This window comes from Aspergillus melleus, assembly GCF_016097325.1.
Source record: "Aspergillus melleus strain CBS 546.65 chromosome Unknown contig4, whole genome shotgun sequence".
Lineage (NCBI taxonomy): Eukaryota > Fungi > Ascomycota > Eurotiomycetes > Eurotiales > Aspergillaceae > Aspergillus > Aspergillus melleus.
The window spans coordinates 4025888-4041844 of record NW_025763373.1 but is presented as its reverse complement, the minus strand read 5'-3'; the positions used below and the strand labels follow the sequence as shown (position 1 = coordinate 4041844).

Here is a 15957-nt window from a genome sequence, read left to right as displayed (position 1 = left end):
CCTTGAAAGGTGAAAACGAACGATAAAAGTGGCCTCTTGAATGGAGGGGCAGAAATGGACAGTTCTTGATTCCTGAATAGGAAGGCATGAAGCCGACCCCAAAACAGTTAGCGCCATTGACGGAATCGACAGGCGAAATAAGCGCGACACGCGCCCGGAGTCTTCAATATCATCATCGGCTTTATCCTTTGTTCAACCAGTCAACCTGCAACTCCACGTGCAGTCCCTTTCTTTATCCCCCCCCAAACTGCATGAAGTTTCCACAGAAGGTTGGTTTCTCCATTCTCGCCCCTGTTGATCACTCGGCTCTCTCCCTCCGATTGGCACATTGCGCATTAAATAAACTCGGAGGACAGACTAACGTCGACTTCCCAAAACTTCAGGCCCGCCTCATGAATCGCATTCTGTCGGATACCTTCCCCTGTTCTGCTTGAACCTCGAAGCTGCAGCAAATATTGTGATGGCTCCGGGTGTCAGTGGAAAGAGGAAAAGAGGTGATAGATCGTGGTCTGGCGACTCGTCCAACGATAGCCAACGACCTTCTCCTCATCGTCCAGGAAACCTAACCATGGCGCAACATAATCACGGCTCGCAACACCAGCAGTCTCGCGATCATTCAGATACCCGCGGAAGGGGGCGAAGGCAATCCGGCCGAGGAGGCAGGAATAATCCCGGTCGCAGACACAGCAGCGATAGTCAGAACCCTGTTGGCGGTCGCAGGGACGCCGCCATGTCCCCTCCCACCACTACTATTACCCCGGCGAGCAATGTCGCGGAACAAACCCAGACCAACGGGGCGTCGCCGGCGATCAATCAGTCGACGCAGCCCCCGTCCCCTGCGCCCACTCCGTCTCAACCTCAGTCCCAGATGCCAACCCCGGTCCCCTCGCAATCTCTCGTGTCTCCCGTCACCCCTATCCACCATCCTCCCACGCCGCCACCGCAGCCGTACGTCTTTGAATACGTCACCGACTCCAACATCGAGCATTGGGTTTCGACTGGCGAGCGAAAGTTTGTGGACGATGGAGTACAAGCAAGGAAAGAGCAGGATATCCCGAAGCTGGCTTTGATTTACCAGGAGCTTATTCGAAGTGCTTTCTACGGACGCGTGACACCAGCAGAGGCCGGTGCAGCTGTCAGGGATATCGTCGAAAAAGATGCCGCTGCCGGAGAAGAGGTCGACATGGAGGGGGATGGTCAAATAGAGGCGGATCTCGATCCCCGTTCTCTCTTTTTGGACACCCTATCCATCATGACGGACTCCGACACGTCGAATCCTTCTCTGAAGCCATTGGTCTTCTCTACCGGTATTAGCGCCGCTCTTATGCGCCAGCAGCTCGACACCCCCCTTCTACAGACTCTCGGTCTCGTTCGCGAAACGTTTACCCGCATGGGTATCCGTAAACAAACCAATCTTCTCTACCGACAGTCCAATTACAATCTTCTGCGCGAAGAATCGGAGGGGTATTCAAAACTCCTTACCGAACTTTTTACAACCAGCAATAATGAGCCTCCATCTAGCGAGGTAGTGGAGGATACCTTTGAGAGAGTTAAGGCTATGATCGGCGCGTTCGACATGGATGTGGGGCGTGTCCTTGATGTAACTCTGGATGTATTTGCGGCTGTACTTGTGAAGCAGTATCGCTTTTTTGTGAAGCTGCTCCGGGCCAGTTCTTGGTGGCCCAAGGAGAATGCCTTCGGTACCAGTGAAGCCAACCGCGACTCGGGGCTCCCGAACTGGGCTTTACCGGGCTCGTCAGGATGGGCAACCACGGAGGAGGAACGCGCAGAGGCAGTTCAGCTCAATGAACAGCGCGACCAGGCGTTCTGGGCGAGAGTGAGAGAGATTGGAATTCGCGCTTTCTTTGAAATCGGCCGCCGACCAGTCTCCGAAGAGGAGCTTCGAAAAATACTTCCAGAGTCTAACAGTCTTTCAGAGGAGGAAATCGATACGCGCAAATGGATCGAGGCGACGGGAACCTCGCCGCCTCAAGGAAGCCGGGTCGCGGCCCAGCTACTCGGATTCAAACTCCGCTTTTACTCGTCCAGGGCGCGCTCCAAGATGGACGTTCTTCCCGACAATCTCATTTATCTGGCAGCATTGTTGATCAAGGTTGGCTTCATCTCGCTGCGCGATTTGTACCCCCACCTCTGGAGGCCCGATGATTCGATGGACATCCTGAAAGAAGAAAAGCTAAAAGAGAAAGCGGAGCGAGAAAGAGCAGCCAGACCAGGCGGCGGTGTCAATGCTCTGATGATGGCCGGTGCGCTTTCGGACGACACGCTACCGACTCCGCGTCTGCGGGAATCCGAGACACCAGCTGGAACCCCCGGCAAGGACCAAGATGCCGACAAATCCGCTGGCAAAGGGGAAGAGAATGATCTTCCGGAGCCTTCCGATCAGAAGGTGCTGCTTCTGAAGAGCCTACTCACCATTGGAGCGCTGCCCGAGTCCCTTTTCATTCTCAGCAAATTTCCTTGGCTTATGGATGTTTACCCCGAACTACCCGAATATATCCACCGAATCCTTCACCAATGCTTGAGCAAGGTCTACACCGCTTCGTGCCCGTCGCCGCTCCCAGATGAGGCCCGGGAACCAAAGCAAATCCCTGGTCAAGATCAAGGCGGAGGCGCGAAGGGCCACATTCGATTGATCCAGGCCCCTCCGAGACGGGTGCTGCGATGGGCCCAACTGGATAAAGAAGATACGAACGACGGAACGGACTATCGATTCTATTGGGATGATTGGGCCGATAATATCCCTATCTGCCACTCGGTCGACGACGTCTTTGCGCTATGCTCATCCTTCCTCAACCTGTCCGGGCACAAGATTGGACATGACCCGACCTTACTGACGAAGCTTGCCCGTATTGGTAAATACAGTATGACCCAGGACGATTCTGCAGAAAACGCATCTCGCTGGCGAGATTTGTGCAAGCGCCTCTTGCTTCCCGCGATCAGCTTGACCAAGGCCAACCCCGGCGTGGTCAACGAGGTCTTCGATCTTGTCAGTTTCTTCCCTAGGGATGCGCGGTACAATATGTACGCGGAATGGTATTCGGGCCAAACATCTCGGCTGCCGGACATCAAGGCAGCCGTTGATCAAGCTAAAGCAGAAACCAAAGATGTTTTGAAGAGACTCAGCAAGACGAATATTCGGTCTATGGCTCGTGCCCTAGCCAAGATCGCATGTGCCAACCCCGCAATAGTCATCCACACTGCTATTAGCCAGATTGAATCTTATGAGAACCTGATCGTCGTCGTCGTGGAGTGCGCGCGTTACTTTACCAATCTCGGATATGATGTCTTGTCCTGGGCTCTAATTAGCTCTCTTGGCTCCAAAGGACGGAGTCGCATGCAAGAGAGTGGATTGTTAACAAGCAAATGGCTCAATGCTTTGGCTAATTTTGCGGGGAAAATATTTAGACGGTATTCCATGATGGATCCCACCCCTTTGTTACAGTACGTTGTGGAGCAGCTTCGGCACAACAACTCCACCGACTTGATTGTGTTGGAGCAATTGATCGTCTCTATGGCAGGCATCGTTTCGGACACCAACTTTAACGATGGACAGATTCAAGCCATGGCCGGTGGTGAAGTCCTTCAGAGCCTGACCATTCAGGTGTTGTTGGACACGCGCCACGATTCCGCAAATACGGCAAAGCGTCTGATTAAATCTCTCACCGTATCCAAACTTGCCGGCCAGTTGCTTATTGCCATCGCGCAGGAGCGCTGGACGTGCGTCTTCCGGGAGTCCGAAGGCGACTCGGAACTGAAGTTGTTGGGGAACATTTTCGATGAAATCCATCGTGTTTTGACTCAATATTTGGACCTGCTTCGAAGCAACTTGACGGTCGAGGAGTTTGATACCTTCGTACCCAACCTCGCCTCTCTCATTAGTGACTACGGCGTGCAGCCCGAAATCGCCTTCTGGATTCGCCGACAAAGCATCGCTCGCAAGATAGCGGACATCGAGAAGCTTACGCAGGAAGATGACATGGACACCTCCAAGGAGAGCAGTCAAGAGAAGTCTCCTGTCAAGGGCGAGACCGATAAGATGGATACTGCCGATGAAGGAGAAGCAGAGGCGGCGGAGCCCACACAATCTGGCGAGAATTCAATGGAAGTTGATAAGGAAGAGGTGGAAAAGACGGATGATGACGACACAGTCGTTCCGGTTGAACAGGCCCCGGTGGTCGCTGAACCTCCCCCACTGAACCCCGTCATGCAGGACCTTCAGGATCAAGTCAAATTGGCTTTGCCTTCTGAGGCCTGGGAAACCGTTGGCCTTGGGTTCTACACGACGTTCTGGCAACTGTCTCTGTACGACGTGCACATCCCGCAGAAAGCATACGAAGACGAGATCGAACGACAGAAAAAGAAAGCTTTCTTGATCACCAGCGACCGCACGGACATTAGCGTCAGCGGCACTCTAAAGAAGGAGGCCTTCAAGAAATCATGTACCCAACTCCAGGAGCAGATACTGGAGGAGAACAAGGCTCACCTCAAGTCATACGGCCGGACAAGGGCAAAATTGCAGAAGGAGAAAGATCTTTGGTTTGCGCACCTGAAAAAGTTGATCCAGCAGATGGGGGCGAAGGAGGCATACAACGCCCTGCACGTGTCACTACTCGAGCAGTGCTTCTTGCCGCGCATGCTGATCTCCCCGCTGGATGCATTCTACAGCTTCAAGGTGTTGAAATTCCTTCATTCTTCTGGGACTCCAAACTTCCGCACAATGGGTATCTTGGACCAGCTTTTCAGTGAACCGAGGTTGAATACTCTGATTTTCTTATGTACTTCAAGGGAAGCCGACAACCTTGGCCGTTTCCTCAATGAAGTCCTCCGTGATCTTAGCCGATGGCATGCTGACCGATCTGTGTACGAGAAGGAGGCCTTTGGAACCAAGAAAGACCTTCCCGGATTCGCCAAGCAAGTTAATTCCGAGGGTACAATCACCGACTTCTTGGATTATGAAGATTTCCGTCGACTTATGTACAAGTGGCACCGCTACCTGGCCATGACCTTCAAGGCTTGTTTCAATGGCGGCGAGTATATGCACATTCGCAATGGTATCAGTGTGCTCAAGGCGATTGTGCAACACTTCCCAGCCGTGAATTGGATTGGTCGTGACATGTTGAACATCGTCACGCACCTGAGTCAGAACGATGAGCGAGACGACGTGAAGATTCCGGCCGCTTCCTTGATCGGTGATCTCAACCGTCGAGAGAAAAAGTGGATGCTTCCGCAAGCCTTCCACATGTCATCGGCACCCCAGGCAAAGGGCAATGTGCCAAAAATTGACGGCAAATCCGGAACGTCACGCCCACAGTCCACGACCCCTACATTGAATGCTTCGGCGGCCGAATTCAAACCCCCGACCACCAACGAGTAAGTCACACCAGCGCATAGCCCAGCAACTCATCTGGTCTCGCCAAACTCAGTATCTGATTTCTTTTTCCATCTATAGGTCCCAAACCGAAGCACCAACCGCTGCAGAAGTAGAAGATGGCGAGATTGAGGATGCGAAGATGACCGATGCAGCAGCGTTAAAGGACACTCAGAAGGCAGATGACTCGACGCAGAAACAGACGGAACAGGCCGGTACTACCGCAGGTCAGGGCGACTCCGCTGCAGCAGCCCCGTCGAATGGCGAAGGACAAGCGTCAGCCAGCCAGGAAGATGCTGCTACCGCAGAGAAACCTGGTGCCTCGAGTTTGACAACGGAGAATCGCAGCGACACAGGATCTGCGTCACGTCCGCGTGCGCCGTCGGCTGATTCTCGGGGAACGCCTAGAAGCCTTGATCACAATAGACCCGCGAGCATCCCCAAACGTCCTGATGTGGATCGGATATCCTCCACCAACCAGACCGTGCGTTCACAAACACATACGCCGTCTCGCCCCTACCGAGAGGAGACCAGATTGCCGCCGCGGCCCGATCTCTTGGATGACCGACGCGATAGAAATGCGGACTTCCGCGGTGGTAGGTTTGGTAGTGACCATGACTACAATCGTTCCTTTGACCAGACCGTGGGCGACGGCAGAAACTATGGTCGTCTGGAGCGGGAGTATCCTCGGGGGCCTATGGAGGAGCCGTTCCGTGCGCATCCCTACCGAGAAGGCCGTCCTCCCCTCGATGGGGAATGGCATGATCGTTCCGGGCGCCTACGTACCTCCGACGCACGATCTGGCCCCCCTACGCATCCTGATCGTGTTGATATGATACACGAGCATGGTGAGCCGGGCTATCGACGCGGGGATCCGCCACGACCGGAGAGAGATGATCGACGACCATTGCCACCGGCCAGAACATCGCCTCAACGGGTCGAACTTCCCAACCGCCCCGAGCGTTTCCCTACCGATGACCGCCGATCACTCAACTACCCCCCGCCTCAGTCACGGCTCGAGGAGCTGCCTACCGGACCGCGCAGTGACCGACATGGACGGGCTCCCTTGGACGGCACCGATTCACGAGACCCTGGGGTCAGCCCTGACCTCAACCATGGACGACTACGCCAACCCGATGCGCCTGCAGACATTCCCTTAGGACCTCGGGGAAGGAACACGTCCGGCCGTGGTGGACGAAACGCGCCAAATATGTCCCATGCTCCTCCTTCGAGTGGTCCCGCAGCCGAACGGCAACCGCCCACCGGTCCCGGTCGACAAGGGATGCGTGGTGCCCCCGATCAGACCACCTCCCTGGGAGGGCCATCGGCCGCTGCCGAAAAGCTCGAGGCTACCGGAATGCACCCGGACCGACTCAAAGCTTTTCAACAGCAGGATGGCAGCGGGGGTGGTGCTTACAGCGGGCCTCCGCGCCCCCCACAATCTCAAACGCCGGTTGCCCCTCCATCTGGTCCTCGTAGCGCACTTGGACCACCCTCTGGGCCGTCATCCCTTCCCCGCGGCCCGGCCCCCGGTGCAGGATTTGGGGGAGAGCGAGGAAGAGGCGACAAACGATTTGCCGGCATCAACAATATGCTGCAACAGTCTGGCGGCCCACCGGACCGTGGAGGCTCCGGTCCCCCGATACGTGGTCGAGGCGCTAATCGACAAGCAAACGCATCTCCTCAGACCAGCCGACAACTTACTCCCGTGGGTGCAACCGACGATGGCGGACGGCCTAGCTCGTTCCAAAACAAGCCTGACCTTCTAGCCAATCGACCCTCTACCACGCATGCCGACGACGACAGCTCTCATCGCAGCCGACGGGGTGAGCCTGCCGAAGAAGGGTCGGAATCTCGGCGGTCTGCACGCTATTCTACTGGAGGTAGTGGTGGTCATTCCCACGACAGAGGAGACCGCGAAAGAGAAAGGGATCGCCGGGGAGGTGACGAGGAGGGAACCCGTAGCAGTAGCCGCCGGGAAGAATACAGGGACCGAAATCGAGACTACGAGCGTGAACGCAGTCGCCGAAGTGACGCCACCGGAGCGGGTGGTTCTCGCGAAGAACGATACGAGTCACGAGAGGTTGCACGACGAGGTGCTGGCTCGCGCGAGGACAATCGTCGTCGACGAGAGCGGGATGATGGAGCCGCCGACTCTGCCCAGGGCAGCCAGGAACATGAAGGACGTCTTCGGCCTCCGTCGTTTGGCGGACAACCCGCTCCGGCCTCTGGCGGAAATGCAGAGGAAGACCGCCGCTGGGGCGGACGAGAGCGAAGCAGCCGTGATCGCCCGCGAGACCGTGACTATCATCGCGAGGGTGGTAGCGGAGGAGGTGGAGGAGGACCTCATCGCAAGCGTGGACGGCCTGGCGGCGACGAAGGCAATCACGGCGATGGAGGCGGCCGGGGAGGCATGCGAACAGGAGGCGAAAACAAACGACCTCGCCGTGGTGCCTGATTTTTCTCTTCTTCTTTCTTCTTCTTTTTTCTATACTCCATTTGTTTCCTCTCTTGAAGCTTGTGCTTGTATAATGAGTTATGTTGCTCTTATGTCGTTCTCTCTACTTGACTCAGCCCTTTTTTCCTTGTGTTTTTCTTGATTTCTTCCTACTACATTATGCATTTATTGGACGGTGTTCTTGCATTTCTTTTCCCATTCACAATACCTTTCTAGACTCGTTTCTCTTCTGGCGGAGTCCATCTGTATTTTTCTTTTTGTTTCTTCACTTATTCTTGGGAGGGACAGGAGCATCGGTTGAGAGTCCAGGATGTACTTGAGATGAAGCTGTAGAACCTGTCGATGCATAGTAATGGTTAATAGTGACCTGTTGAAGGAGTTCTCATACAAGTAGAGTAAAGTACACAGTTCATTGACACGAGGTCTGCCATGTGACTTGCGGCCTTCGACTACCTCGCCCGTCGTCCATTTTTCCTCCTTCCTTCAATCATCGTTCAGGGTTCGCCGTTCAACAATGGGTCCGCCTGCATTAGACCCATCTGGCATTTCATCGAGAAATAGAAATCCAAGGCACACCGGTCCGATACTCCGCGTGTTCCCCCACTGGCCGCATCGCCAAGCTGTCGGTTAATCCTCGGACTTTCCTCCGTGTCGCTTTGATCGCGCCGTTAGCCGGCCTGGCTGATTCCCCTCAGGCTTAGTCCAACCGCCTACACTAGTGCTGGGGATTTATCTCCCGTCTTCCAGTCCGTCTTTGCTAAGTTGTTGCGTTTCGGATCTAGATCCAGATCCTTTGGCTTGAACGGACTTACAGCCTCGACGACAGGCGATGTCTCTCACGCCCTCCAGTTTCACCTTTCCACCCGTCAGATCACCAGATGTCCTTTTTTGTTTCTCCACCCCTGGGAGAATTTCGGGACGTTTAGACCGACGATCCATCTTCCGATCCACCTGCCATTGATCATGGATCCAACCTGAGGTTCCTTTGTGCGACGGAGCGGGGAGTCCGGGAAGAACGCTGATGTACAGTTGGCCTTATTGGAAATTCGCAATCGGGTTGACGATGTTTCCCCAATAGGTCGAACTATTGATTGACTGACCTTCCTTATTGTGCATCTTCCTTCGAGGTATATCTACGTTGCATGTCCCCCCTCCACATTGCCCTTTTCTGTTCTCATTCCCTCTCCACAACACGTGCAATTCATCCCACTTTGTCCTTTGACCCCTCCATTTCTGGTGTTCTGTTTTTCGTGTCGCCCTTCCCCCCCTCTTTCTTATCGTCTTATCGATTCCCTTATCTCTGAAATTGTTCGCTTCGTCTGTTGAGCAGAGAAGCTGAGTCTTTTGTTGTTCAGTGTTCACAATGACCCGGATAGATGTGGAGAAGACAATTGAGGAGCTTACCCTGGGGGAGAAGGTAGCTCTAGTTGCTGGTGAGTATGCTAGAAAGCTTTACCCCTGAACTCAAATATTGTAAAAAGTTTTCGCATCTCTAACGGCATATTTTGTTTCCCCTTACAGGAGTCGATTTCTGGCACACGGCGGCCGTCCCTCGACTCAACATCCCCAGTCTACGCATGTCCGATGGCCCTAATGGAGTGCGTGGAACACGATTCTTCAACGGTGTCCCGGCCGCTTGTTTCCCTTGTTCCACAGCGCTGGGCGCCACCTGGGATATCGAATTGCTGCATGAAGTGGGGCGATTGATGGGCGAGGAGTCTATCGCCAAAGGATCCCACATTGTTCTCGGCCCCACCATCAACACCCAGCGATCGCCGCTTGGAGGCCGTGGTTTCGAGTCCTTTGCTGAGGACGGTGTGCTCTCCGGCATTCTGGCCGGTTACTACTGCAAGGGTATGCAGGAGAAGGGCGTTGCAGCTACCCTGAAACACTTCGTTTGCAATGACCAGGAACATGAGCGTCTGGCCGTTGACAGCATCGTCACACAGCGGGCGATGCGCGAGATATACCTCCTGCCTTTCCAGCTGGCTCTGCGGATCTGTCAGAGTGCCTGTATCATGACGGCATACAACAAGGTCAACGGCACGCATGTGAGCGAGAACAAGCAGATTATCACCGACATTCTTCGCAAGGAGTGGGGCTGGGATGGTCTCGTCATGAGTGACTGGTGAGTTGGATTCGTCCGTTTTCCTCGATGGCTAGGTGGATATTAAAAGAGTGTGTGCAGGTTCGGAACTTACAGTACTTCTGACGCCATCAATGCCGGTTTGGATTTGGAGATGCCTGGAAAGACACGCTGGCGTGGAACCGCCCTGGCTCATGCTGTATCATCCAACAAGGCTTTCGAGTACGTCATGGATGAGAGAGTCCGCAACGTATTGAACTTGATCAACTTCGTCGAGCCCCTGGGCATCCCCGAGAACGCACCCGAGAAGGCTCTTAACCGACCCCAAGACCAGGCGCTTCTGCGACGCGCCGCGGCCGAATCGGTCGTCCTGATGAAGAATGATGACAACATCCTGCCCCTCAACAAGGAGAAATCGATCCTGGTCATCGGACCCAACGCCAAGCGTGCCGCGTACTGTGGCGGTGGTTCTGCCTCTCTGGATGCTTACTACACCGTGACCCCGTTTGAGGGCGTCACGGCCAAGAGCAAGGGCGAGGTGCAATATTCCCAGGGCGTGTACTCACACAAGGAACTTCCCGAGCTCGGTCCCCTCATGAAGACGGCTGATGGCAAGACCGGATTTGCTTTCCGTGTCTTCAACGAGCCTCCCTCCGAGGCCAAGCGAGAGCTGGTCGATGAGCTGCACCTCGTATCTTCCAGCGGTTTCCTCATGGATTACATCAACCCCAAGATCAAGTCCTTGACCTTCTACGTCGACATGGAGGGTCTCTTCACCCCCGAGGAGAGCGGGGTCTACGACTTCGGCGTGACCGTTGTGGGTACCGGTAAGCTGCTAATTGACGGTGAAGTGGTCGTCGACAACACCAAGAACCAACGCCAGGGCTCCGCGTTCTTCGGCAACGCCACCGAGGAGAAGATCGGCAGCAAGGAACTCAAGGCCGGTCAGACGTACAAGATCCTGCTCCAGTTCGGCAGCGCGCCCACCTCCGATCTCGACACCCGCGGCGTCGTGGCGTTCGGCCCCGGCGGATTCCGCTTCGGCGCAAGCCGCCAAGTCGGCCAGGACGAACTGATCTCCAAGGCCGTCGCTCTCGCCTCCAAGGCAGACCAGGTGGTCGTGTTCGCCGGTCTGACCAGCGAATGGGAGACGGAAGGTTACGACCGCGACCACATGGACCTGCCCCCGGGCAGCGACGAGCTGATCTCGAGAGTGCTCGAAGCGAACCAGAACTCGGTTATCGTCATCCAGAGCGGTACACCGGTCACCATGCCCTGGGCCAAGCAAACTAAGGCGCTCCTGCAAGCCTGGTTCGGCGGCAACGAAGGCGGCAACGGTCTTGCCGACGTGCTGTACGGCGACGTGAACCCGTCCGCCAAGCTGCCGCTCAGCTTCCCCGTCCGTCTGCAAGACAACCCCAGCTACCTCAACTTCCGCTCGGAGCGCGGCCGCGTGCTCTACGGCGAAGACGTCTACGTCGGATACCGCTACTACGAGAAGGTCAACCTCCCGCCGCTCTTCCCCTTCGGCCACGGTCTCTCCTACACCAGCTTCACTCGCTCCGACCTCAGCCTGAAGACCAGCCCGGAGCAAGCCCAGCTCGCGAACAGCGGCGAACCCATCACGGCCACCGTGACCGTCACGAACACGGGCAAGGTCGCTGGCGCCGAGATCGTGCAGCTGTGGGTCGCGCCGCCGCCGACGGGCGTCAACCGCCCGGTCCGTGAACTGAAGGGCTTCACCAAAGTGGAGCTGCAGCCCGGCGAGAAGAAGACGGTGGAGATCGTCGTTGAGAAGAAATTGGCTACTAGCTGGTGGGACGAGCAGCGCGAGAAGTGGGCTTCCGAGAAGGGCACGTATGAGGTGCAGGTCACTGGTACGGGAGAGGGCGTGCTCAAGTCTTCTTTCGATGTCGAGAAGACTCGGTACTGGTTGGGATTGTAATACTTCTACTTTCTATGAAAAGAAGTGTTTGTTGAGATTGATGCGTCAAAATGAGACTGACCAAATGACGAGCTTATGTTTTCTTCTACAATGAATTGGTTACTTCCGAGCTCTTCATATGTGTCTTATCTCTTGCCATGCCATTTACGCCTCTACACTATAGATGATATTGTAGACGCACCCTAAGTTAGTATTTCTAGTAAAACACTACCCTTCTCTTCAGGATACCGCCACTTCAATGAAGTCTGGATCCTGGACCCTTTATCTACCCAGATAAGTATACCACTTATCTGTTGTGTATTCCCAGTTATTTAAACATTTAGGTATAGCTCTACGTCATACATCAATCAAGAGAAGGATTTACTCCTTTTTGATATTGTTAGAATAAACTAAGATTCGCATACGGCTTTGCTCAGCCAAATTAGACTAATGACTGACGTGTGTCACCCAGTTTTAACACATTAGCTACTAGATTAGATTCAAACATAAAGGATTTGTGAGACGAACTTTGGGATCCACAGGAATCCTTTGTATGAATTTGTAGGTTGAAACTGTCAGGGAAACGGAGTGGAGGAGCCTTATGAATGAACCACGAAGTTGACGGAAACTAAGATCCAAGAGGATAGGAGGGCTGATATGTGTCTCGCCAGATGACACCAACAAAAGGAATTGAATGATTCTATTCAAAACAAAAAGCCTGAATACTGACAAGACCCTATTCTTCAAGATCAACTCAACCTGGCGGATAGAAGCGACACCAAAGCATCCTTGTCTACGTCTTCTCTTGGGTTCCCCTCGGCAGCTTCAATGTGTTTCTCAGTGATAGGGATGTCAGGATGATCCTCCAAGAAGATATCGATTGTATTCAAACTGGACCTTCCCACGATCAACTCGACTGCTGCCTCTGTGGTGGGTAACGGTATCCGGTGCTGCATGCACGAGCGCATAAAATCGTCAAAGGGGTAACCCGAGAAATAACGCTCCGGGAACTCTGATAGGAACCTTTCCAACATTTTCTCCGAGACATCGAAACTGACATATTGAAAAAAAGCACCTGCAGCCCAACCCAGAGAAGATGGGTTAATTTCAGGATCCTGCCATACTGCTTCCCAGACTGCACTCAGATTGAGGCCACGGCGTTGTTCCAGAAGCAACTCTAAAGGCTTGGTGTACTTAAGTCTGGTATTCCGAATAGCATGAATCAAGATATCCTCCGTAATTGGCACTGCCTCTGGTCCCAGGCGAGTCAGAAGTGAGCTTATGACTGATTCTGGGTCCGATCCCGACAATGAAGCTTTGATCACTTCTTCTGTAATCAAGACTTGGTCCTTCTGTCTGTCGAGCAGGATGCTCATTGAATTGTAGTCTTTTGCAGCATTGACAATTATCTTTGGTGTCACGGGGAAATCCGGATTCCTGTTGTAAATGACCTCCAGAATATAGGAGTTACCAGCGACTATTTCCATCAGCCACTCGTCGACTTCCACAGGCTGTCGATCGAGAAGCATCACCAGCACACTTCCTTTGTGCTGCTGGTCGGTTGCTATTTTGTGGATCATTCTTTGGATTGGAAGACAGTCACGCCGTCGATCCAGCAGCAGACCCATGGCGTTAGGGAGGGGACATGCGGCTTCCAACAGTCGATCAGTTACCGACATCTCTGGCCATCTCTCCAAGAGGAATGTGAGCACATCGTCCACTTTCGGAGATCCCACGAAGGAAGAATTCACATCTGCCACTGATACCAATACATCCTCCGAGACGGGAAGACTGTGACCTCGAAGATCAAATAGATACTCCACCACGGCTACTCCATAATTATGATTCTTAGCTGCAGAGCGTAAAATTTGCCCTGTAATGGGAAGATCAGAGCCATCGGCATTGTTCACTAGGAGCTCCAGCATTTCCCGACCGTGGTTTTGAGCAGCGTCGCATAATATCTGCTCGGTGACCACAAAGCCCGCTTGCTGTCTGCGCAGGAGCGTCTTTATCAGGCCCAAGCCTTGGCGTGGGTTTCTTGTAATTTTCTGAATGATCTCTTCATCGATGACGGAGTCCTGCCCGCACTCATCAAGCAACATCTCCATGATTTCACTGCCTTTTGACCAGTTTCCCGCAGCGGCTATGAGGACCTCTTTATCGATAGCGGTTCCAGGCTCTCTCCTGTTTAGAAGTAACCTCACGGTCTGTGGATCGCGAGCAAGCCCGACGACTGTAACCAGGACTTTCTGGGTGACTTGGATTTCCTCGCCACGCTCCTGCAGAAGCAGCTCCATCGCTTCTTTCTTTCCCCTTGCAAAAGCTCCTACACTTCCTTCATCCACCAAGATTTCTTTCACCCGCCTTTTTAGAATTACAATTGCGGCACCATAATTAGATGCGGACATTAGCTCTGGCATCAACGTTGGGGTAAGCTTTACATCCGCGTCACACTTATTGAAAAGCAAGTGCATGATGTCTTCGCCGCATCCAGTATTCCGCATCACAGCTCTCAACAACTGTGCTGTTATCTTGATGCCCATTTTTTCTTTGCGCTCCAGGAGCTGGTCCATTAGTATATGGCCCGACCGGTAATTCTTAGCTGCCCTTTCAACTAATCTCTCGTCAATGATCCTCTTGGATGCTCTTGATTGATCATGCAAAGCACCCTTGTCCCAAAGCATGTCCAAAATTGCCGCCAACCTCTCTTTGTCGGCCTCGACGATCTTGATATCCCATAACATCAATTCAGTCACTCCCCGAGGTATCTCATCCACTTTATTCAACAACAACTCTAGAACCTCTAGGGAGCCCCCGCTCGCTGCTGCAAGCAACGCATTGCCGTTTCCATTGAGACTTGACCCCATAGGATTGGCGCCTTTTGCCAGCAAAGTATTGACTGTTGATTCAAGTCTTTTGTATGATGCAGAACACAGAGGCGAACTCAGCTCCTCGAATGATTGATGCCACATGTAATCCCAATCAAAATTGGCCAAGCGCAGCCAGTTGAAATACACATCCCGCTCAGTGAACAGGCGGTCAACCTTATCCTGGAGACCGTTACAATTGATGTGTAGATCTCCCAGTTCTGCCAGATGGCGGTCCCAGTATTTTGCAGCGTATATCAGTAATGGCTTTTGCAAGGCGGTGCTCTTTGTTAGGATCTCGGTAGTTCCAAGCAGACAGTCGATCGCTTTATTTGCTATGGCATCATGGCCAGATGTGGCCGAGAACCGATACCATGGACCCTCGGCTTCGTTGAGAACTAGAAACTCTTTCACAGAGAAATGAGCCAGTCTCACAGTTTCATCATAGATGTTCACGGTGACTAGGAAAGTAGTGCAAGTTGTCACTACGGCTTCCGGAAATCGGAAAGACACAACAGCCGCGACAGTCTTCAGATCCAGCGGCACGGCAGAGAAACTAAGCCAGATCAATATTGTTCGAGCTGCTTCTCGATCATCTGGTGATAGCCTTTCCAGGATATCTCTATAGGTATCCTCGAGTGTGGCTGGAATGGAATCAAGCGCTTTATAGAATTCAACGTCATTCTTGCAGTCTTGCAGCCTCTTTATCTGCAAATCCGCCCAGTGAAAGCGCCTACTCAATCACAAGTGTCAATCATGCTGTACATATTGGCTGATCAATGCAACATACCGTTCCGGAATATCAAGTAATCTCTCCAGGGTGCACTTTTTAATCGACTCGTCCCATTTAGACAACCTGCCATTGGCAACTTGAGCATGAACAAAAGTTTCCACATCTTCCGCCAATCCAGTTTCCAGGTTCACGCTTTGGTATTGTCCCAGCCTCGAGCGTATATCAGGCTCTGGTCGACTCGTGGCCAGAATGTGCATCTTGCCTGGATGCTTTACCAACAGTTCTTCGAGGAATTGTAAGAGCGCGCTCCGTTCGTCTTGTGCCGTGGGGCACTCGTCCAGAGCATCGACGATGAGGAAAAACTCGCCCTGAGAAGTTTCCAACACAACGTCGAGGATATCTGCAAATTTTTGTCGTTGTGGCTCACTGCCTCGATGACGATGTTCCTCCCAGAGTTTGAGCATAGATGCAGGAAGTGTTCGTGGCATGAATTGTCGCAA

At 53.3% G+C, this 15957-nt stretch overlaps 3 protein-coding genes across 3 annotated transcripts; 2 read left to right on the top strand and 1 right to left on the bottom strand.

Moving 5' to 3' along the window:
• The first annotated feature begins 269 nt into the window (after positions 1 to 269).
• On the top strand, positions 270 to 8226 carry RLR1 (putative THO complex component (Rlr1)). The gene is made up of 2 exons (XM_046089888.1): positions 270 to 5391; positions 5471 to 8226. Exons 1-2 carry the CDS (start codon positions 461 to 463, stop codon positions 7845 to 7847), a joined length of 7308 nt encoding a protein of 2435 aa, XP_045945860.1. The 5' UTR covers positions 270 to 460; the 3' UTR covers positions 7848 to 8226.
• A 984-nt stretch (positions 8227 to 9210) lies between these two features.
• Positions 9211 to 11878, top strand: LDX57_008163 (beta-glucosidase H; the record flags this gene model as incomplete). The annotated part of the gene is made up of 3 exons (XM_046089887.1): positions 9211 to 9280; positions 9369 to 9975; positions 10036 to 11878. The coding sequence occupies 3 exons, from the start codon at positions 9211 to 9213 to the stop codon at positions 11876 to 11878; spliced, it is 2520 nt and encodes an 839-aa protein (XP_045945859.1).
• A 728-nt stretch (positions 11879 to 12606) lies between these two features.
• LDX57_008162 (uncharacterized protein) lies at positions 12607 to 15921 on the bottom strand (the record flags this gene model as incomplete). The annotated part of the gene is made up of 2 exons (XM_046089886.1): positions 12607 to 15457; positions 15515 to 15921. The coding sequence occupies 2 exons, from the start codon at positions 15919 to 15921 to the stop codon at positions 12607 to 12609; spliced, it is 3258 nt and encodes a 1085-aa protein (XP_045945858.1).
• Between the last annotated feature and the right edge of the window lie 36 nt (positions 15922 to 15957).

Coding starts and splice junctions, on each gene's coding strand:
- RLR1 (XM_046089888.1), top strand. CDS start 461: ATGGCTCCGGGTGTCAGTGGAAAGAGGAAAAGAGGTGATAGATCGTGG. Junction 5,392..5,470: donor AAACCCCCGACCACCAACGA/GTAAGTCACACC, acceptor TTCCATCTATAG/GTCCCAAACCGAAGCACCAA.